This window comes from Peromyscus leucopus, chromosome 22, assembly GCF_004664715.2.
Source record: "Peromyscus leucopus breed LL Stock chromosome 22, UCI_PerLeu_2.1, whole genome shotgun sequence".
Classification (NCBI taxonomy): Eukaryota; Metazoa; Chordata; class Mammalia; order Rodentia; family Cricetidae; genus Peromyscus; species Peromyscus leucopus.
The window spans coordinates 17,619,801-17,641,331 of record NC_051081.1 but is presented as its reverse complement, the minus strand read 5'-3'; the positions used below and the strand labels follow the sequence as shown (position 1 = coordinate 17,641,331).

At 46.4% G+C, this 21,531-nt stretch overlaps 1 protein-coding gene across 1 annotated transcript; it reads left to right on the top strand.

The window, feature by feature from the left end:
• Positions 1–695: 695 nt before the first annotated feature.
• Positions 696–18,033, top strand: Epcam (epithelial cell adhesion molecule). Its single transcript, XM_028893582.2, has 9 exons — positions 696–855; positions 3,864–3,971; positions 4,256–4,496; positions 5,938–6,003; positions 6,887–6,950; positions 8,528–8,629; positions 10,910–11,110; positions 15,758–15,802; positions 17,588–18,033. The coding sequence occupies exons 1-9, from the start codon at positions 780–782 to the stop codon at positions 17,627–17,629; spliced, it is 945 nt and encodes a 314-aa protein (XP_028749415.1). The 5' UTR covers positions 696–779; the 3' UTR covers positions 17,630–18,033.
• Positions 18,034–21,531: the final 3,498 nt, after the last annotated feature.

Here is a 21,531-nt window from a genome sequence, read left to right as displayed (position 1 = left end):
CAATACTGTGCTTTAATGTACGACTAGGAGGCCATGACTCTGAAAGGCAAGGAGGGGGTATATGGCAGGGATTGAGGGAGGGACGGGAAGGGGGAAATGACGCAATCCTTTAATAATCTCATGCCATAAAAAGTAATTAAAAATATGTAATAATCAAAACTGAAGCACTTTAGTTTAAAAAAACGTGTCGGGCTGGAGAGATGGCTCAGCGGTTAAGAACACCTGTTGCTCTAACACTCACAGCCATCCATAACTCCAGTTCCTGGGGATCCGAAGCCCTCTTCGGACTTCCGTGGGCACCAGGCACGCACGTGGTGCACACACTAGCAAGCAAAACACTCGTACACAGAACACAGACCTTCAAAGAGCTTGAAAAAGTCCTGGAAAAGTCAAGTGCCAGGCGTAGGGCCAGGACAGTGTTTGTTATTAACTGTGGGTTTGACTTGGTATCCCTCTCGGCGTTCACGTCCAGTCTCGTCATCCCGTCGGCAACATCCGGTCCTCCCCGGGTACCCCGCCTGACTCCAGTCCCCGCCTCGCGTTCCCCCGCTGGAGCACCCGGGCGGCTCTCACCTGGAGAGGGAGGCGGGGAAGCGGGGCGGGCGCGTGGGGCGGGTGACTCACCGCGGGGCGGGGCCCCGGGGCTGCAAGTCCGCAGGTGGGTCCCCGCCTCGCCGCGCGCCCAGAGCGCTCCGTCCCTCGGCCGCTGCGCAGCACGTCTGTCCCCCGGAGCCGTCCCGCGCCGCAGCCCCGCGAGTCCCCGCCGCTCTGCGCGCAGCATGGCGCTCCCCCGGGCCCTCGCCTTCGGGCTCCTGCTCGCGGTGGTCGCGGCGACGCTGGCCGCGGCTCAGCAAGGTGAGGCGTGGACCTGGAGCGGAGGTGTGGGGTCGGGTCGGGTTGGTCCGGTGGTGGGACCCCGGGACCCGACGGCTCGGGTCGGACGTGCGCTCCGATCGGGCGGCGGTGGGGTGTACCTGGCGGGTGTGTGTGTGTGTGTGGCCAGGGTGACGGAGCGGCCACCGCCCGGGGTCGAGAGGCTCCAACTTGGGGCTCCAGGTCCCAAAGCGCGGGCCTTTGTCGCTGCGACCCGCCAGTCCTCCCCCCGCCCCGTACCTGCCACGGTCCCCGGATGTGGGCCCCGGGAGGGGTCGGGTAGCTCCCCAGAGGCCGCTATGCACCTGCGCGTCGGAGGCGGGCCTGCTGGGACTCACCTGCCGGCGGTGTTTTGCCTTTTCTAAGAATCGTGACTAATGCCATATTATTGTGGGGAGGATAGATACAAGGATAAACTGTCAGGACCTTTTAAAAACACAATCCCGTAATCTTTCCATTCTTAAGACTTCCCTAGTTAAAAATTGTGCATATTTGTGGTTTCGTAAAACAAGTAGATTTATATCGTGATCCAACATTCATAAAGGAAGTTTTCCACTTCCTTTTGGGCTTGTGGGCGTGTGTGTGTGTGTGTGTGTGTGTGTGTGTGTGTGTGTGTGTGTGTGTGTGTGTGTGGTGTGCGTTTGCATTAAGTCAACTTGTGGGAGTCAGTTTTTCCACCACGTCGGTCCAGGGGCTCGAACTCAGGTGGTCAGGGACCCTTATCTCCCGAGTCACCGCGCTGCTCTCCTTTCTCTCGTTAGACTTTGGAAACTGTACTTAGCCGGTGACGGAACCGTCTGTAGAGAGAAGGACATGGAGTTTGACCCTAGGTGTTCTTACTGTAGAGTTTGCTGTGACTTTTGATTTATTTCTAGAATCGTGTCTGGAGGTGGAGACAACTGAACAAAGCCCTCTGGAAGGAATTTGTTTGTTTCTCCCTCACTTTTTAAGTTAAACATAGTTTAGTTTTTGTTTTCTGGGAAGGATTTCATTCTCTACTGGCAGAGGTTGGCCAGTATTCATTGGTGACGTTTTAAGTAATGCAGTTTAATCAATTTGTATTTTTCTAACTTCAACCTGGGGCTAAATTGTAGATTGAGGGCTGGGATGTAGAGTGCCTGGCAAACCCTGGGCTTGATTCCCTAACACCCCATAAGCCAGGTGTGTACCTGGAACCCCCAGCGCTGGGGAAGGAGAAGCTTGGCAGTTCAAGGTCATCTTCAGCCTGGTGTGTTGCTGGGGTCCAGCCTGGGCTACCAGACCCCATTTAATGAAGAAAAGATTGAACAGATACCTATTGGGCCCCCAAGGCAGGCATTCCTTAAGAAAACTGGGTGAGGGAGGGATAACGAGGGAGGGCCGTAGATCTCAGAATTGGAATTGTTGACCTGTTGGGGAAAAGATAAAGGAACTAGCAGACCAGGGTGTGAGAGTAGGAAAGGAGGAAGACACTGGAGAGTGAGCCTCAGTCGGAAGCAAGCCCAGCACTTGGCAAGCTGAGGCTGGAGGGCGGTGGTGAGCCAGGGCTGTGGAACTAGGCTCTTCCAGAAAGGGGCGGGGGCAGGGTGCCGAGAAGGAAGGAAAAAGATTTATTTTAAATGGCAGGGACATTAAAATGTCTCAGTGTGTCACGTTACTCCTGAATTAAATTCCCAGACCCCACAGGTAGAAGGGGAGATTCCCCAAGTCTAATGACCGCGTTTGATCCCCGGGACTCATGTAATGGAAGGGAGAAAGAACTCTAAGTTTATCTTCTGACCTCTGTGCACATACCACAGGGATCCCCTGCGCCCAGTAAGTTGATAAATATAATACATTTAAAAAGAAAGAGAATCTCAGGTTTGACACCAACTCGGGCTATCTCAACAACAATGAAATACAGGCCCAGGGTGTAGCTCACTGGGAGAGGCCCAGCTAGCAAGAGTGGGGCCCCAGGCTGTATCCTCAGCACCGCCCTAAGAGTTCTTCCCTTAGGGCCCCTCCCAGTCTGGGGAGTTCTTAGTCACATTTCCTTAATAAATCTTTTTGGTTTTTCTAGACAGGGTTACTCTGTGTAACAGGCCGGGCTATCCTGGATCTCGCTCTGTAGACCAGGCTGGCCTCTAACTCACAGAGATTCACCTGCCCCTGCCTCTTGAGTGCTGGGATTAAAGGCGTGTGTCACCACCGCCGCCGCCACCACCACCAGCTCCTTAATAAAACTTAATTCACTCTGCTCCCCCCAAAATAAGCAATACAGAAAAGTGGAGGTGGGAACAAGCAGGTTAGACACTCTAATGGCACAAACTGATGAATGAGACACTCAAGCACTTATATTACGACTGAAAAGAATTCGGGGGCTATATGTTTCTTCTTTTTTTTTAAAGTTTATCTTTTCCATTTATTTATTTATTTTGGATTTTTATTTTATTTTATTTTTGAGGCAGGGCCTCCCTACACAGTCCTGGCTGTCCTGAAACTCACTGTGTTGACCAGGCTGGCTTTGAACTCACAGAGATCCACCTGCCTCTGCCTCCAGAGTGCTGGGATTAAAAGAACGCACCACCATCAAAATTATTTATTTGGGGGTGTGTGTGTGTGTCACATTTGTGTGACAAGGCACATGTGTGGAGGTCAGAGGACAGTTTGACAGTTCTCTTGGCCATGTGGGTCTAGAGGTGTGATTTTGGTCATCAGGCCTGGTGGCAGGCCCCTTTAACAGCTGAACCATCTCATCTCACCAGTCCCAGGTCCACCTCTTCCTCTTCCTCCCCTTGTTCTTCTGTTTGTTTTGAGACAGGGTCTCTGTGTAGCTCTGGCCATCCTGCAACTCACTCTGTAGACCAGGTTGGCTTCGAACTCAGAAACCAACCTGTCTCTGCCTCCTGAGTGCTGGGACTAACAGTGTGTGCCGCCACCACCTGGCCCACGACCGTTTCCTAAAGGCATGATTGACTGAAGGAGTTGACAGTTGTCGCTACGTTTTAAACTGAATTTTTACAATTTTCTAGGCTGTGTCTGTGAAAGCTACAAGCTGGCGACGAGCTGTTTTTTAAATGAAAAAGGTGAATGCCAGTGTACGTCCTATGGTTCACCGAATACTGTCATGTGCTCCAAACGTGAGTAAAAGATCCTAATTGCCTGGAAGTTTGATCTTGATAATACTTTTTAAATGAAGCACCTTGAGTTGAAATTTATTGGCTCTAGTCCCACTGTGTTATTCTGTGGAAATTATCTGACTCGAGGTTCTTATCTCCAGCAAGTAATTTGAGTGTGGGAAAAGTGGAAGGGAGCGTGAAATAATCTTTGGCCTGGGACTCTGACGTTAAATTAAAAATTTTTCCGCGGTGCATGTGAAAACAGTAGTTATTTTTTTCAGTTTGATGTCACATTTTCTTTTCAGTGGCATCCAAATGTCTGGTGATGAAGGCGGAGATGTCTCACAATAAGTCTGGGAGGAGGCAGAAACCTGATGGCGCCATCCAGGACAATGATGGGCTATACGATCCTGAGTGCGACGAGCAAGGGCTCTTTAAAGCCAAGCAGTGCAACGGAACCGCCATGTGCTGGTGCGTGAACAGTGCGGGCGTGCGAAGAACCGACAAGGATACAGAAATAACCTGCTCCGAGCGAGTGAGGACCTTGTGAGTGTTTTTTCTCCTTGCCGTTTTCCCGCCCTTCACATTTGTTTAGTTAAATTTAGCTTTGGCTATGGACTAAGACTTCGTGGTTTGGAATTCAAAAGCTAGGAAGAGCTGGGCACGGTAATGCACACCCCGGAGCCCCGCGCTCTGGAGGATGAGGAGTTCAGGGCTAGCCTTGTCTCCATAGTGAGTTTGAGGCTATTCTGGGCTACTTGAGATTCCCCTCTCAAAACAAAGCCGGAGAGAGGGAAAGGGAACGGAGTGATAAGTAATCCTGTCCCATCCCTCAAAACTGGTGGCACCAGTTTTGAGTTGAGTTTTATTGGCCCTAATCCAATTGTGTCAGTTTTATTGGCTCTAGTCCAACTGTGTTATTTTTTGGGGAAATTATCTGACTCCTGAAGCTTATCTGTGGCAAATAATTAAGTGTGAGAAAATGGAAGGAAGCATGAAATAATCTTTGGCCTGACTGTGACTTTAAATTAGTTTTCCCTTATGCACGTGGAACGGTAGTTGTTTCTCGGTTTGACGTTACATTTCCAGAACTGGCTTGTGAAGTCCCTGCGTAGACAGACAGGTGGCTCTTGGGTTTTACAGGAATGTGGTGTACCGCCACCATTTTCCTTAACCTCTGGCCTGCAGTTTGAAGTTGGATTCGTGTTATGAATGACTTAAACTGTATTTGCTCATTTTAGTGCGTCTTAAAACTGAGCTATTTGGGCTGGAGACTTCAGGGGTAGAAAAGCTGGGGGTCCACCCTAGCATGATGGAGGGGTTAGGAGAGAGATTCCTGAAAACAAACAGACACATTTAAGCTTTGCTTCAGCAGAGAAGACTAGCGGAAGGCACAAGAAACTGGAAAGATGTCAGGCCCAAGGCCTGCACTTCGTTACCTCTGGCTTCCGGAGCCGCCTTGTGGACAATTGTTTCTCTTTGTCTGTCTGTCTCTCTGTCTGTCTCTCTCTCCCTCCTCTCTCCCTCCCTCAAACTCTCTCCCCCTCCCTCTCTCCGCCACCCCACCCCTCCCCTTCTCTTTCTGACATGGTTTCATGTTGGAATCTTGCCTTGTCTCAAATCTGGGTCATCTCCTGCATCTGCCTCCACAGTTCCACAGTGCAGATCTGCACCCCGGGCCCGACCTCCACAGTTCACAGTCTGCACCCCCGGGCCCGTCCATTTTGTCTTTTCTCTGGAACAGGGCTCAGCATGGCCGATCAGCCTTGACTTCAACGGCCTCGTGTGTTGTAATGGTCAGCAGCAGGCCAATGTTAGAAAGGGTGTTACTTGTGGGTGCGTTCTCTGTAAAGGATATGTGACGCCTGTTTACCACAACACTTTACCTGTTCTGTTAGCTCTAGTTCTGTTTCGGAATTTGAATACTTGCCTCTTTGGAAAACAGCATAAAAGACTGAGTTATACACGGTACCATCTTGTCTTACAGCTGGATCGCCATCCAACTGAAACACAAAGAAAGAGAAAGCCCCTACAACCTCCAGAGTTTGAGGACGTAAGTAATTACATACATACTCGTGTACTTACGCACCTTGATGCGCACAATCACGTACGTATGTACTATTGTGTTTATGTACCTTGATGGTAATTACATCTATACTGGTGTTATTATGTACCTTGACAGGAAAACTGCAGAAGTTATCTTGTGTCCTTTCTCAGTACTCATAGCGGGAAATCATGATGTCCTTTGTCCCTTTACAAGCCAGGTCTGCCAGGTTTCTCCATTGTCAAGTTGCCATTTTCCCCTTTGGAATTTGTGAATGATCTGTTCCAGGTCTGCCAGGTTTCTCCATTGTAAAGTTGCCATTTTCCCCTTTGGAATTTGTGAATGATCTGTTGGCAGATTCGTGGGTACTGTGTACACTTGTTCAGCTTCTCATCAAACCGACACTGGACAGCTCTAGGATCAAATGACTGGCCCTGGCTTAAACCACTTACTGCTATGATAGTTACAAAATAACATTCAAATTATACAGCCTAGCCGCTGATGCACACCTTTAATCCCAGAGGCAGAGACAATCAGGTCTTTGGGTTTGAAGCCAGCCTGGCATATATAGCAAGTACCAGGCCAGCCAGAGATACATAGTGAGACCCTCTCTTAAAAAAAAATAATAGCCGGGCAGCAGTGGCTCACGCCTTTAATCCAGCACTCGGGAGCCAGAGCCAGGTGGTTCTCTGTGAGTTCGAGGCCAGCCTGATCTACAGAGCAAGATCCAGGACAGGCACCAAAAACTACATGGAGAAACCCTGTTTCAAAAGAAAAAAAAAAATAATAGTAATAATAATAACAGTCCTTGAGCTATCTGCCTAAAAAGTAGAGATTCTATTATTGTATGATACAATTTTTTTTCTAAACAATACTTTTAAATTATTTGCAGTGCACTTCAGGAGACATTCACATCTCGATACAAACTGAATCCAGCATTTATCAAAAATGTTCTGGTAAGTTGTTTGTTTGTTTGTTTGTTTGTGTTTGTTTCTTGGTAAATGAGCTAGCCTTAGCAGCAAGTTGATAGGGTAGTATGGTTCATAAATGACAGCCAGTGACTCCCCTGTCCCTCACACAGGGTTTCTCTGTGTATCCCTGGCAGTCCTGGAACTCACTCTGTAGACGAGGCTGGCCTTGAACTCCGAGATCTGCCTGCCTCTTCTGGGATCAAAGGTGTGAGCCACCACTGCCTGAAACAGCCAGTGCTTTTTAATGGTAGCCAAATGAATTTTAGTAACAGTTTAAATCCTGGGCACCTAATATGGAATCCAAGTTGTTTTCTTCCATAGACTTTGAAAGCCTCAGCTGCCCTTGAGGACCTGTACTATCTCTGACAAGGCCTAAATCGTGCTGTCCTTCTTACCCTGGAGGGCCTGGCCTCTCTGTGATCATCTTCAGCACATACTGCCCTAGGCTGTCCTTACCAGTGTCTTCCTTTCCTTTCCAGTTACTGTGACACATTGCCCTGAGGCGAGCGAGTTAGGGGAGAAAGGGCTTATTTATTTCACTTTTAGGTCTATTTTGCGTGTATGAATGAATGTTTTGCCTGCATGTGTGTACGTGTACCATGTGCGCCATGGATTTGCCTGGTCCCCAGGAGTTCAAAAAAGGACATTGGAACCCCCGGAGGTGGTTTTACGGATGGTTAGTAGCTAGGAATTGAACCGCTGTCCTCTGCAAGGGCAACACGTGCTATTAACTGCTGAGCCGTGTCTTCAGTCCTCAAAGGGTTGGTTTTAGCTCACAGATTAGAGTCTGTCACTGTGGGGAAGTCACGGTGGCAGGAACTTACGCAGCTAGCCCCATCCACGGTCAAGAGCAGAGAGAGTGAATGCATGCCCGCCGTGGCCAGCTCTCTCTCTCTTCGTTCAGTCCAGGTGCCAGCCTGTGACATGGTGCACCCCACAATCTGTGGGTCTTACCACCTCAATTAACATAAGAAAGATAATAAAGACCAGCCTGTAGATCAACCCAATCTAGACTGTCCCTCATTAAGACTTTTTTCTCTGGGGGCTGGAGAGATGGCTCAGAGGTTAAGAGCACTGGCTGCTCTTCCAGAGGTTCTGAGTTCAATTCCCAGCAACCACATGGTGGCTTACAACCATCTGTAATGAGATCTTGTGCCCTCTTCTGGTGTGCAGGGACACATGCAGACAGAACACTACACATAATAAATAAACAAATCTTTTAAAAAAAAAAAAGACTCTCTTCTCAGGTGACTAGATGGTTTGTTCTGGTTGACACCGACAGCTAACCACCTTACCCAGCTAACCATCCTACCCAGGTAGCCCTTGCTTTAACTCTTTAGAAAAAAATTGTTTGTATTGCTATTTTATTCTCTTAGATAGATTGGAAGACCTCTTAAAGATTTTTTTCCAATTGCTAGTGGTAAATTTAATTATTCATTAATGGAAAGAGCTCCTGGTGGATGTAGATTATGGAAGATCAAATTCTAAACATTCTGACGACTGTTGAACAAAGTTTGCATATATTTTAATTGTATTAATTTGTATTTTTCACCACCCCCCAGTATGAACACAATATTATCACTATTGATCTGATGCAAAACTCTTCTCAAAAAACTCAAGATGATGTGGACATAGCTGATGTGGCTTACTATTTTGAAAAAGATGTAAGTATAAACCATAAGTTTTTTTAAAGCTTAGTATTTTGTTGTTTGTTTGTTTGTTCGTTTTGAGATAGGATCTCTATATAGCCCTGGCTGTCCTGGAACTCAAGATATGTATAGACTAGGCTCTCCTTGTAGTCACAGAGATCTGCTGGCCTCTGCCTTCCAGAGCTGGGGTTAAAGACATAGGCCACCATGTTCTTTTTGAGACAGGCTCTCAAACAGTCGAGGCCTTACGCTCTCTGTGTAGCAGACCTTGGACTCCCGATCCTTCTGCTTCCGTCTCCCAAGTACTGAGCTCTAGTAAGAAAAACAGAGAAGTAGCCTTTCAGGAAAGGAGGTGATGTGAAATTACCCTTCCGCAGATGGGCTTTATAAGGAGAGGGGGCCATGCAAGTATGGGGCTGTGGTTGGACTGTGAGGTAGGAGAGCATTATGAGGATGGTGCATCATTCTGGAAGCCATGGGGTGGGAGAACATTATATATAGACTTTGTAAAACATTAGGTGTCAAGCAGGGCTGGAGAGACAGCTTAGCAGTTAAGAGCATGCACTGTTCTTCCAAAGGACCTGCATTTGATCCCCAGGGAGTACATCAGGCAGCTGTCAACTGAAAGGAAGTGAAGAATAATAAAAAATAAATCTAAAGCAAAGAAAACGTAAAATGAAAGAATAGAGATATCTACCCTGGATGGCATGGCATGAGCAGACCAACTCGAGAGCCAGAGAGCCAGAGAGCCAGAAAGAACCCTTTGATAACTTTCCTGGGGACTGGGGAGCCTGACCAGAGCTCCAAGCCAATTTGGGAGTGTGTCCAGACATCAGAGTTGTTTTGTTAGGAGCTGCAGATCTGAGCAGAGAAGCACAGTTTCTGTTAGCAGGGGATACAGAAACCCAAGGTGGTCGAAAATCCATGCCTGGTATCTTAGGGGGAGGAGGGGCAGCTAGGGGTCTGTGATGTAATAGTCCCAAGTGCTGCATTACAAGTGTGTGACACTGACTAGTCTCTGTCATGCTGGGGACTGAACCCTGGACCTACACATGCTAGGTAAGCATTCTGTTTTAATCTTTGCTGTGTTAGGAACTGTACCCAGTATGTACCCAGGTAGACTGGAAAAACTGCCTATATTAAGCTATGTCCACCTAGCTTCCTCTTAGAATTCTTATTTTCTCTTTGGTTAGTTACTACATTGGTGTATATATAATCTCCACCTATTATTCTAATAATTTCTATGACGAGGAGTCAGTCTCCATGTGACTAATTTTTCAAATTCTGTGTGTCTGTGTGTATCTACGTATACATTGTACACACTGGTGCAAGGGCCTTCAGAGACCAGAGGCCAGTTGGACCCCAGAGACCTGGATTACAGTTGCTTGTGAGCCGCCTGCTGTGGGCGCTGAAGCTGAACTCAGGTCCTCTTAAACGCTCTTCATCGCTGAGATGTCAAGTCCGTCTCCATTTTTAAAACGTTTAGGTAAAGGCCAGAGGTAATAGTGCATGCTATATCCTGGTACCTGTCTTCCTAGCTCTCTGGAGACTGAGGCAGGAGGACTGAGTTCAAGGCCAATTTTTTTTTATAAGCATATGTTTTTGTTTTATTCTTTCTTTTTTCTTTTTTTTTTTTTTTTTTTTTTTTTTTTTTTTTTTTTTTTTTTTTTTTTTTGTTTTTTGGTTTTTTCAAGACAAAGTTTCTTTGTGTAGTTTTGGTGCCTGTCCTGGATCTCGCTTTGGAGACCAGGCTGGCCTCGAACTCACAGAGATCCGCCTGGCTCTGCCTCCCGAGTGCTGGGGTCAAAGGCGTGCGCCACCACTGCCCTCCTGTTTTTTCTCATTCTTTCTTTTTTTTGACAGAATTGTACAGTAGCCCAGGTTGACCTAGAATTCATGGTAGAGGGTAGGCCTCCTGCTTCAGCCTAAGCCCTAGGGTTACAGATGGAAGACGCAGTACTTGGCTAAACTTGTGTTTCTTACAGCGAGACATTTTCCTCTGAGATTTACTTTAGAATACTTTGGGTGTGGGAGATGAAGGGATAGAAGAAAGAGCAATGAGACTAAACTGTCCGTGTGTTGATTGATATTTGCTAATCTGGAGAGGAGGAACATGGCTTCCTTACTACTCGTGTGTATGGCATTTTCCTGTAATAAATAGGGTTGTAACGTTTCACTGGATCAGATTGTTATCATGAAAACCGTAAGGACTCTTGGGCAGGTTTTCCCTCTGGCATGTAATTGCTATGGAATTATTGGTGCCCATGGCTGATTCGTTGTTTCTCTCCATCGCAGGTGAAAGGGGAATCCTTGTTCCATTCTTCGAAAATGGACCTGACGGTAAATGGAGAACAGCTTGAGCTGGAGCCTGGGCAGACCATCGTTTACTATGTTGATGAAAAACCACCTGAGTTCTCCATGCAGGGTCTCACAGCCGGCATCATTGCCGTCATTGTGGTGGTGGCATTGGCAATCATCGCAGGGGTAGTAGTGCTGGTGAGTACAGAGTGAGCTGGGGCTCACGGGAGGAAGTCTTCTTAAAGGGGATTGCTAAGGATCATAGCCATGGTGGAGGGGTGGAGGGGTGGAGGGGTGGAGGGGTGGCGGGGTGGAGGCGCACATCTTCAATACCGGCACTCAGGAGGCAGAGAGAGGCAGGTGGATCTCTGCATTTGAGCCAGCCTGGTCTACAGAGGGAGTTCCAGGGCTACACAGAGAAACCCTGTCTCAAAAAAAGTCACAAGAAACAAACACAAGAACTATCATGTTTGAAAATGTTAGTGAAGGTTCCTTTTTACAAAATAGTCACGTTCTAAAGTCAGAAAGGATTACTCACAAGAAAGACGCTTGCAGCTGAACACCTCGCAGCCTGGCCCCACGGCCTTCCAGCAGCAGCTGGCCTAGAGCTCTCTGTAAGGAACTCAGTGCTCCTGCCCGGAACACAGTAGAATAGAGAACTCCCAAAACGTTTCCTGAGCTGGGCAGCACAGCCCTTGTTTTTGTTTGTGGTGGTGCTGGAGGGCTGAGCTCAGGCTGCAGCCTTCCAGGTTATCACTACACCACGGAGCTACGCCTGGCCCCCAACAACACAAAGCTAAGTGAGCAAGAAAAGAATCAAAAGCGGTACAAGTAGCAGAGATTCTAAATAAATAGCAACTTTGCACTGGGTACAATGATCCCAGCATTGGGAGGCGAAGGCTGGGGTACTAGGGATCTAAAGAAGTGAGCTTTATCCCAGGGCCTTAAGTAAGGGTGCTTGGCTTCAGGTGGTCTCATCAGTGTATCAGAATTCATAAACCAGTTACAGTGGGGTGTGATGACATAGTTGTGTATTCCAAGCCCTTGAGAAGCTGAGGCAGGAGGATCAAGACTTTAAAGGAAGGGCCTGGAAAGATGGTTCAGTCATTAAGAGCACTTGTTGCTCTTGGAGACGACCTGGATTTGGTTCCCAGAACCCACATGGGAGTTCACAACCTTCTGTAATTTAATTCCAAGGGATCTGACTCCTGATCTTCATAGGTACCAGTTACTGGGCACCAGGCACACATGTACATAAAATAAAATAAATGAAAGTCTTGACGGGGGGAGACATTAAGGCCAGCAAGATATTATCCTAAAAAGTCCCACTGCCCTATATAAAGAAAAAGACAGATTTGAAGGTGCATGGCGACTTGATTTTCAGCTCAGTATTGTTACCACACTTGGTTCCCATCTGATAAGAAAGAAACACTGGGGCTGGAGAGATGGCTCAGAGGTTAAGAGCACTGGCTGCTCTTCCAGAGGTCCTGAGTTCAATTCCCAGCACCCACATGGTGGCTCACAGCTCTGGTGCCCTCTTCTGGCATACTGGCAGAACAGTGTATACATAATAAATAAATAAATCTTAAAAAAAAAAAAAAAAGAGAGAGAGAAGAGAGAAAAAGACAGACAGACAGAATTCCTATTTTACCCTATGGGGGCTGGCTGTTACCCACTCGGATGGGACAGGCATGTCAGGGCATGGGAGCATGAAGAGTTGGGCCATTGTGTTCAAACATGAATTCCAGGTGGATTATTGGATAAAATGGAAGAAGATAATCTCAAAGGAAAGTAGTATAAGGAATGTTGATATTTTGCAGTAAAAGAACCATGCAATGCAAGAAACTTAGAATCCATAAAGGGATAGATACTAATACATAAATTCAGCTTCGTGGTACTAGGAATTAGATTTTAGGGCCTCTTATAGTGGGGAAGCGCTTTGCCACTGGGCTACCTCAGTGTCTCCAACTGTTACTTTTCTATTGGTGGGACAAAACACCGTGACCAAGGCAACTTATAAAGAGAAAGAGTTTATTGGGGGAGCTTGCTCAGAGTTTCAGAGAGTTCCTCATGATGGTGAGGAGCATGGCGGCAGGCAGGCAGGAGTGGTAGCTGAGAGCTTACATCTGATCTGCGATCACAAGGCAGAGAGAGGGGAGGAGAGGAGAGAGGGAGGGAGGGAGGGAGAGGGGGGGAGGGAGAGAGAGAAAGGGAGAGAGATATGACATGGGCTTCTGAACCGTCAAAGCCCAGCGATACACCTCTTTCAAGTCCACACTCCTAATCCTTCCTAACCAGACAGTTCCACCAACTTTGGACTAAGCATTATTTTCTTACATGTCTCTGTGTGTGGTATGCCTGAGTTATGTGTTCACATGTGGGGACGTATGTGTGTACAAGTGCCCGTACACTCGTGTGCGGTGCATATGGAGGTCCAAGGTTAATGCTGTGGCTTTCTACTTTACTCCTTAAGGCATGCTCTGTCAATCAAACCCAGAGTAGGCTGATATGGCGAGGCCGGCCAGCCAGCCAGCTTGTGCTCAGCCTGGGGATCTCATCTCTGCCTTCGAAGGCCAGAACTTCAGGGCTGTTTCCACCCCCACCCAGGATTTTTGTGGGTTCTGGGGATCCGAACTGTAGCTGCTGAGCCGTATCTGCAGCACCAGTTTTTACTCTGTGTGTGTGTTTGTGTGGGGGCGGGGTGGGGTGGGGGCGGGGTGGGATGGGGTGTTTGTTGTGTGCCTGTGTGTGAAAGGGTTTGTGGGTACACTGCCCCTCAGTACCCTCATGCATGGAGGTCAGGGGTCAACACTGGGAGTCTTCCTCTGTACTTTCCCCCTTTTTTTAAATTTTATTATTTTTATTTATTTATTCAGGTTTGCTGAGACAGGGTCTCGCTACACAGCCTTGGCTATCCTGGGACTCACTATGTAGACCAGGCTGGCCTTGAACCATCTTTTAATTTTTGAGATAAGGTTTCTCTCCGAACTTGGAGCTCAGCATTTCAGTCTCTATTTCCCAGCACTAGGCTTTGCAGGCACACGCAGCCACACCTGGCTTCTTCACAGAGGTCCTGGGGACAGAACTCAGGTCCTCCTGCTCGAATAAGAAGTACATCACTCACTGAGCCGTCTCCGGCCCCTTGTGTTGGTTGGTTTGTTTGTTTCTCCAGACAGGAGTCTACCCAGGCTGGGATAGAATTCCGGGGTTCCACTGATCATTCCATTCGCTGGGACTCTAAGAATGTGCTCTATGTCCAACTAACATTAAACGTTTTAACATTTTGGGTTGGGCTTAGTGGCTTCCACCTGTAGTTCTCATTCTCAAGGGGCTGAGGCAGGGGGATTGAGTGTGAGGTTGGCTTAGGTATTTACCAAAAAAAAAAAAAAAAAAAAAATCACATTTTCATGGCAAAGATATTGCAAAGAATAGAAATGGCCGGGTGTGATGGCGCACACCTTTAAACCCAGCACTCTGGAGGCAGAGGCAGGCAGATCTCTGTGAGTTCCAGGACATCCTGGTCTACAGAGTGAGAACCCAGGACAGCTGGGACTACACAAGAAACCCTGTCTGGGAAAAAACAAAAAACAACAACAACAAAAACAGAAATAAGTTGGGGAAATGTATATGATGCATAAAATGAAATGGATATTATGCATGATATGTAAAGAATTCTTACATGTTGATGAGGAATCCTACAAAAAGGATTGGCAGCAGAGGATGCCGTGGGCAGAGCACTGTGCTCAGGCCTGGGCACAGTTTAATCCTGATCTCACAAGGTGGCAAATGAGAACTGATACCCGAGGGTTGTTCGCCCGCCTCTCACACACACAAAATAGAAATGAATGCCACAAAGCTAGACAGGGTGGCATGTACCTGTAGTTCCAGCAAGGTGGCTGAGGCAGGAGGATTGTGAGGTCAAGGTTCAAGGCTAGCCTAAGCTACATAGCAGGGCCTTGTCTCCCTTTCATTAAAGATTAGTGGGGTTGGGGATTTAGCTCAGTGGTAGAGCACTTGCCTAGCAAGCACAAGGCCCCGGGTTCGATCCTCAGCTCCAAAAAAAAGATTAGTAATAAGTAGGGATCGGTGGTTTATAGAGGAGGAACTTCATTTGGCAAGTAAACACCCAGAACAGACAGAAATCTAATTGTCACAGAAACCAAAGTAGAAAATTTTTTTTTTAATTTATTTATTTTTTTATTTTATGTGTACTGGTATTTTGTCTGTGTGTATGTCTGTGTGAGGATCCCCTGGAACTGGAGTTACAGACAGTTGTGAGCTGCCATATGGGTGCTGGGAATTGAACCCGGGTCCCTTGGAAGAGCAGTCAGTGCTCTTAATCGCTAAGCCATCTCTCCAGCCCCTAGAAATTTTTAGTAAAGAAGCTTCACTGACTGTGGTAGCACACGCTTTCAATCCCAGCGCTCCAGGAGACAGATCAGAGTTCAAGGCCAGCCTGCTGGTCTCCATAGTGAATTCCAGGCCAGCCAGGAGAGATCCTGTTTTGGGAGTATCAACCAACCAACCAATCAAAGACCAAGAAACACATTCAGGGTTATGTATTGATGTTATCTGAATAATCTAGGAGGCCACCTCAGCGTTCATTATCTGGAGAATGGATGGGTAAACGCATATATGGGGTGGGGCATTTTATCTGCTTTCAGTTAGAAGCCTTTGCTCCAGAAGGGTACTTACGGTATTGATATAGTTGTTCAAAGAATTGGTACTGTATGACCAGTTTTTAGGACCCCCAAATTTGTATACGCATGCTTACATGCATTTGAAGCATATATGTTCATTTTGTTTGAGTAGTATTTTCTAAAACAGTGACCATTTTTCTTCCAGGTTATTTCTACAAGGAAGAAATCAACAAAATATGAGAAGGCGGAGGTAAGTGGATAATGGGCTATGCTGATGTCTTACTCCCAGTAATCACTGCCCTTTCCTAGATACTGACAAGAAGACATTTTCACCGACATCCTTCACACTGTCTTAGGGACAGTCTTGGGATGAGCACTTACCTAATTTTGAGTTCCATGACAGGCCACTTCATACTGCTTTCTGCATCCTAGACGAGTGCTATACAAACCTGTTGCTTTAGTTTCAAGGCATTTGGAGTCTTGTGGAGGCACATTCTAGTGGAGCAGTGTTGGAGAAACTCAGTATGACTGCTGTTTTCCTATGTCTCTACCAGTTTATAAGAACCACAGAGCCGCTGGGCAGTGGTGGCACACGCCTTTAATCCCAGCACTTGGGAGGCAGAGGCAGGCAGATCTCTTGTGAGTTCGAGGCCAGCCTGGTCTACAGAGTGAGTTCCAGGACAACTACACACATAGAAATGAGAATCTCTGTCTCGAAAAACCTAAAAAAGAAGAAAAATCAGTTAAGATGAACTTAAGTTGACCTAGTAAATCTGTTAGATGTTAACTAGTCCCAGACGATGGTGAGGAAATGGGTAATTTTGAATTTGTCCTTGAACTCCGAGGATAATGTGTGTGCGTGCATGCACACTCACCAATTCTGGTACGTCTCTTGATTTGTAGTCATGTATGTATCACTTCCTAGAAAATAACAAAAAGAGAGAGGTGGGTGGGACATGCTGTTTCATACTTGTAATCTCAGTACTTGAGCTAGGAGTATCGTTGTGAGTTTGGGTCAGGCAGGACTAGAGGGAGACCCTGACTCCAAACAACAACAGCAAAGAGTGTTGGTGCCCCGCACTTGTATTTCCAGCACCTGGTAGATAGTGGTAGGAGGTCAAAACCATGGGGGGAGAACCAGGCTAGGCTGCATGAGACTCTGTCTCAAAATAACAAATAAAAGACAGAATTAATAATCTGACAGAACCAGAAAGTTCTGAAGTGTCTCCAAGTGCCATAGCTTGATCTCGTTCGTCTGGCTCAGTCAGCACAGGACTGACCCTGAATTGAAGTGTAATACTCGGGCAGAACAGCAGTGTGTTAGAAGAACTGTAAGATTTGAGTTTGACCACTTATCAGCTAATCAAGTGCCCGGACTTCTGTACATCTCCATGCTTCCTTATCTGCAAAATGGAAAGTGCAAACCTGTCCCTAAGGATTTGACCGAGCACTCTGTCACGTGCTGGCCCTGAGTTTATCTCTTGTGAGATGTTTACCAATGGTGGTGGTCTACTTCATTGTCTCGGTCAGCCTGGAACTAAGGCTTTTGGTCTGGGAGGTCACTTAATTCTGTACTTCAGTTTCTTTGCTTGTAAAAGAAAAGACTGCGTCAGGTATGGTGGCTAACACTTGAAATCCCAGCATTCAGGAGGCTGAGGCAGGTGGATCACCTTGAGTTGAAGGCCAGTCTGATCTATAAATATTGAGTTCCAGGTCAGCCAAGGCTACCTAGTGAGTCTTTAAAAAAAAAAAAAAAGCCGGGCGGTGGTGGCGCATGCCTTTAACCCCAGCACTCGGGAGGCAGAGCCAGGCGGATCTCTGTGAGTTCGAGGCCAGCCTGGTCTACAAAGTGAGTTCCAGGAAAGGCACAAAGCTACACAGAGAAACTCTGTCTCGAAAAACCAAAAAAAAAAAACAAAAAAAAAAAAAAAAAAAAAAAAAAACAGAAAAACAAAAAGAAACCAAAATCCTTTTTCTGAATGAACAAAGAATTGAAAGTTACTTACATTTTCTTGCATGCTCCTTTTCATTGCAGATAAAGGAGATGGGTGAAATACATAGAGAACTCAATGCCTAACTGCTCTGCTTTGAGAATGGAATCACCAAAGGGGAATTGGCGAAAGACCTCAGATGGCAAATGTATAAACATGGGACAAGACCTCTAAAGGATTTCTGTTTTGTTAGTTATCATCACATATTTGTAATAATGAAATTTGTACTTATAAATGCAAGCAGCTTGTCATTGGCATTACCAATCTTAAAATTAGACAAATGTCTTATGTGCAGGTGTGGTGTGGAACTCAGAACTTAGCCTGCATAGTTAAAATAATTTATGCTTAGTATTGAAGAGTGTGCGTCACAAACATTCCTCAGTAGAATGCGATGACTAGTGTCATTTTCTGATTAAAGCTGAGTTTCTATGTTCCTGAGTCTTGTACATAATAAACTTTTTTTAATGAAATAAAACATTTTTTAAACCGAGTTTTCCAAGTTTGTTTGAATCAAATTTCCTAGCATATGCATATATGAGATAATAAATTTTTAAATGATCGGGTACTGCAAAGTGACACAAACCTGTAATTCTTGCTCTTGGGGTCCGAGGACACACTGAAGGAAGACCCCAGACTCAAATAGTATGCAAGAGCAAAGAGCGTTTATCATACCTTGAGATGAGCGTGCAGGCTTTTTTTAAGCACAGCTAAGGCGAGTTTCCGGGTCATACATAACTGGTTAAGCAGGCAGCAGTTACACTAGTATACGTTAACTGGCCGAGGTTTAGTCCTATCATTTCTGGACACATCTGCACAAGCTTGGCCGTGACTCAGAAGGGACTGCTGGGTTTGTCCTTGAGATGCCGTAACGCTGACTTAGACCCTCGCTGTCTGTTCTCCCTCGACCCTGAATGTGAGGACTCGTAGATAAATGGCCCTTTGTTAGGAGAGACACCTGTTTGTCCTTCTCAGAGAGCTGGAACCTAAACTCAGTTGTGAAAGTGGAGAGTTTAACCCCTTCAACGCTACAGGATTAGGGTTTGATAGGTATCCTCTGCTACATATCCACTTAAGGACTTACTGCCCTTGGCTATCTGAGACCCTATCTGAACGAAATAAAAATCAAAACATAAAAAACTCTGATAATGTGTTGTGGCTCATGCCTATAATCTCAACACTTAGGAGACTAAGGCATGATTGTTGTTTTGAGGCTAGCCCAGGCTATGTAGACAGAGTTTGCAGCTACACGGTGAGACCCTGACCATCAATAACATTCTGAGAGCTGAGGGGGGATTGGTAGGGGGAGGGTTCAGTGGTGGTACATGCATGTGAGAGGCCCTGGGTTCAATTTGCACTACTAAGGAAGCATGCTACAGTTTTACCACAAGCTAGGGCTTTTCCTGAGTCCTTACACATACAGGACATGAGAGCACCTATCATGTAGTTCTTCACTGAAGACTACCTTAATATGTATGTGTGCACACAGAAAGTGGGCTGGCTGCAGCAGTCATCACTGCTGACCACTGATGTAATGTGAGCAGCTGCCTCAGATTCCTGCCACCGTGATGGACTCGAGCCGAAGGGGGCCTTCCCCTCTATAAGTCGCTCTTGTCGGGTATTTTTGTTGTAGCAATGAGAAAAGTGACTAAAACTTGTGTTTTTCAATGTTTTGGAGAAAACAAAATCATAATAATGCTACTTAGCACGTGAAAATGATGTGAAATATAAGCAAAGCCTTTTGGGACACAACTATGATGGTGCAGCTGGCTCCGCCACAGTACTGGGGAGAAAGCTGTTCACAGAAAGTGTCTCACTTTGAATACCTCAGGCGTTCTTCAGACAGGATCCCACTTTGATCCCAGCTTTGGGAAGCAGAGATGCATGGATCTCTGAGAGCTTGAGGCCAGCCTGGTCTACATACTGAGTTCCAGGCCAGTCAGCGAGAGAGCTACTCCATAGACCCTTAGACCCATAGACCCATAGACCCATAGAAACTCTGTCTCGAAAAAACAAACAAACAAACAAACAAATTAATTAATTAATTAATAATGCTGTGGGATGGTCTTTCTGTACACTGTGAATATGTGTTGCTCTCATTGATTGGTAAATAAAGCTGTTTGGCCAGGATAAGTTTAGGCGGTACATTCAAACTGAAGACAGAGATGCAGAAGGGCGGAGTTGAGAGACTAGCCAGCCAGCTGCCCAAGAACAAGATGCCATGTGGTAATAAATAGATGATTAGAAACGGGTTAATTTAAATGTAAGAGCTAGCTAGTAATAAGCCTGAGCCATTGGCCAAACATATTTTTTGTTTGTTTTGTTTTTCTTTTCTTTAATAATTTGTTAACTTTATTTTATGTGCATTGGTATAACAGTGTCAGAACTCCAAGAACTGAGTTTCAGACAGTTGTGAGCTGTCATGTGGGTGCTGGGAATTGAACCCGGGTCCTTTGGAAGAGCAGTCAGTGCTTTTAACCACTGAGCCATCTCTCCAGGCCCTTTGTTTTGTTTTTCGAGACAGGGATTCTCTGTGTAGCTTTGCGCCTTTCCTGGAACTCCCTTTGTAGTCCAGGCTGGCCTCGAACTCACAGAGATCTGCCTGGCTCTGCCTCCCGAGGGCTGGGATTAAAGGCGTGCGCCACCACTGATCGGCCAAACATACCTAATATAAGCCTTAGTGTGATTATTTGGAAGCAGCTGTGGAACGGGGCGGGACAGAGAAGCTCCGGTTACAAAATTAATAAATGGCATTCTATGAAATTGCACCAGCAGGTGTGTTGAGGGCCCTTGGAGAAGCTGCTGGCTGTGAGTGCCACACATGCTGCAGGGGCCTCCATCAGCACTAAGGGAATAACATTTTTCCCTTGCTGGGGCTCTCTAGTGCCCTCTGCTGACACAGCTTCATGTTTACTTGCACAAACCTGGCCAAAAGGGTGCATTCAGAACTGGTACGTTATTTAACCCACTGCTTTCTATTCTGAAGCTACTGCTAAGGTCAGCGTGCTCCATGCATGGCCAGTACATCCTCTCCAAGGCCTACCTTGGGGACATTTGTCCCATAGCCTACCCAGTATGTTGTCGATACATTATCTTCGGTGGCTCCTGGTGATTTTCTGCTCTTACCAATTCTGAAATACTAACGTTTCCAGGATTTGTCTCTCCTGCTGGGGGATTCTGTCCATCTCCTTGCCTCGGTCACCTGTCATCTAAGGCTAGGTAGAGGAAAACAATCTGCCATTTCTCACCTTTATCCTGACTTCCAAGCTGCTTCACACAGCTAGTCTTCAGGCATCTCATTACCTTCCTCTCCTCACTTCTGGGACTGGACTCAGGCCTTGTGTGTGTGAGTCAGGTGTGCTACCACTGAGCTATCCCTGGCCTGTTTCCTCTCAACCATTTCATGGAAAGCTGGGCTTGGTGGCACAGGCCGGTAGCATTTAGGACAGAGAACCAAGATGGTCCCTGGGAAGTTACAGCCCCTTGGGTTTTCATTGTGAACTCCAGGGCTACCTAGTGAGACCTCCTCTCAAAAACAAAACACTAACACAGAACAAAAAAGCAAGGCCTGTTGATTGCGTCACCAAGAAGCCAGTCCCCAATTCTCTATAATCTACATTTTTTTTTCAGTCACTAGATGTCATTCTTCATGAGAAATACGTGTCCCTCAGTCTGTCTTCAGTGATCCCTTTGCAACCAAAACATTATTTTCCCTCTTGTCCCATGTAAACACTGTGTGAAAAGAGGTGGTGTTCAATTTCGAGAAAAATCTCTGGAAAATACATGAATATTCTTTCCCTTCATTAGCCTATCCTTTGTCCCTAATTTTCTACCCCGTATTTTTCCTTACTTTTTAGGAAAAGTCTCCCTGTGTAGCCCCCCTGTATGGCCTTGAACTTGCAACAATGCACCTGTCTTTGCATCCAGAGCAATAGGATCACAGGTGTGCACCATGTGCTCTTGGTTGGTTTGATTTTTTTTTTTTTTTTTG

Excerpts from the sequence above, each read along its gene's own strand:
- Epcam (XM_028893582.2), top strand. The coding sequence starts at position 780 with ATGGCGCTCCCCCGGGCCCTCGCCTTCGGGCTCCTGCTCGCGGTGGTC. Across the intron at positions 3,972-4,255 it reads TACTGTCATGTGCTCCAAAC|TGGCATCCAAATGTCTGGTG; the intron begins GTGAGTAAAAGA and ends TTTTCTTTTCAG. Across the intron at positions 6,951-8,527 it reads CATTTATCAAAAATGTTCTG|TATGAACACAATATTATCAC; the intron begins GTAAGTTGTTTG and ends ACCACCCCCCAG.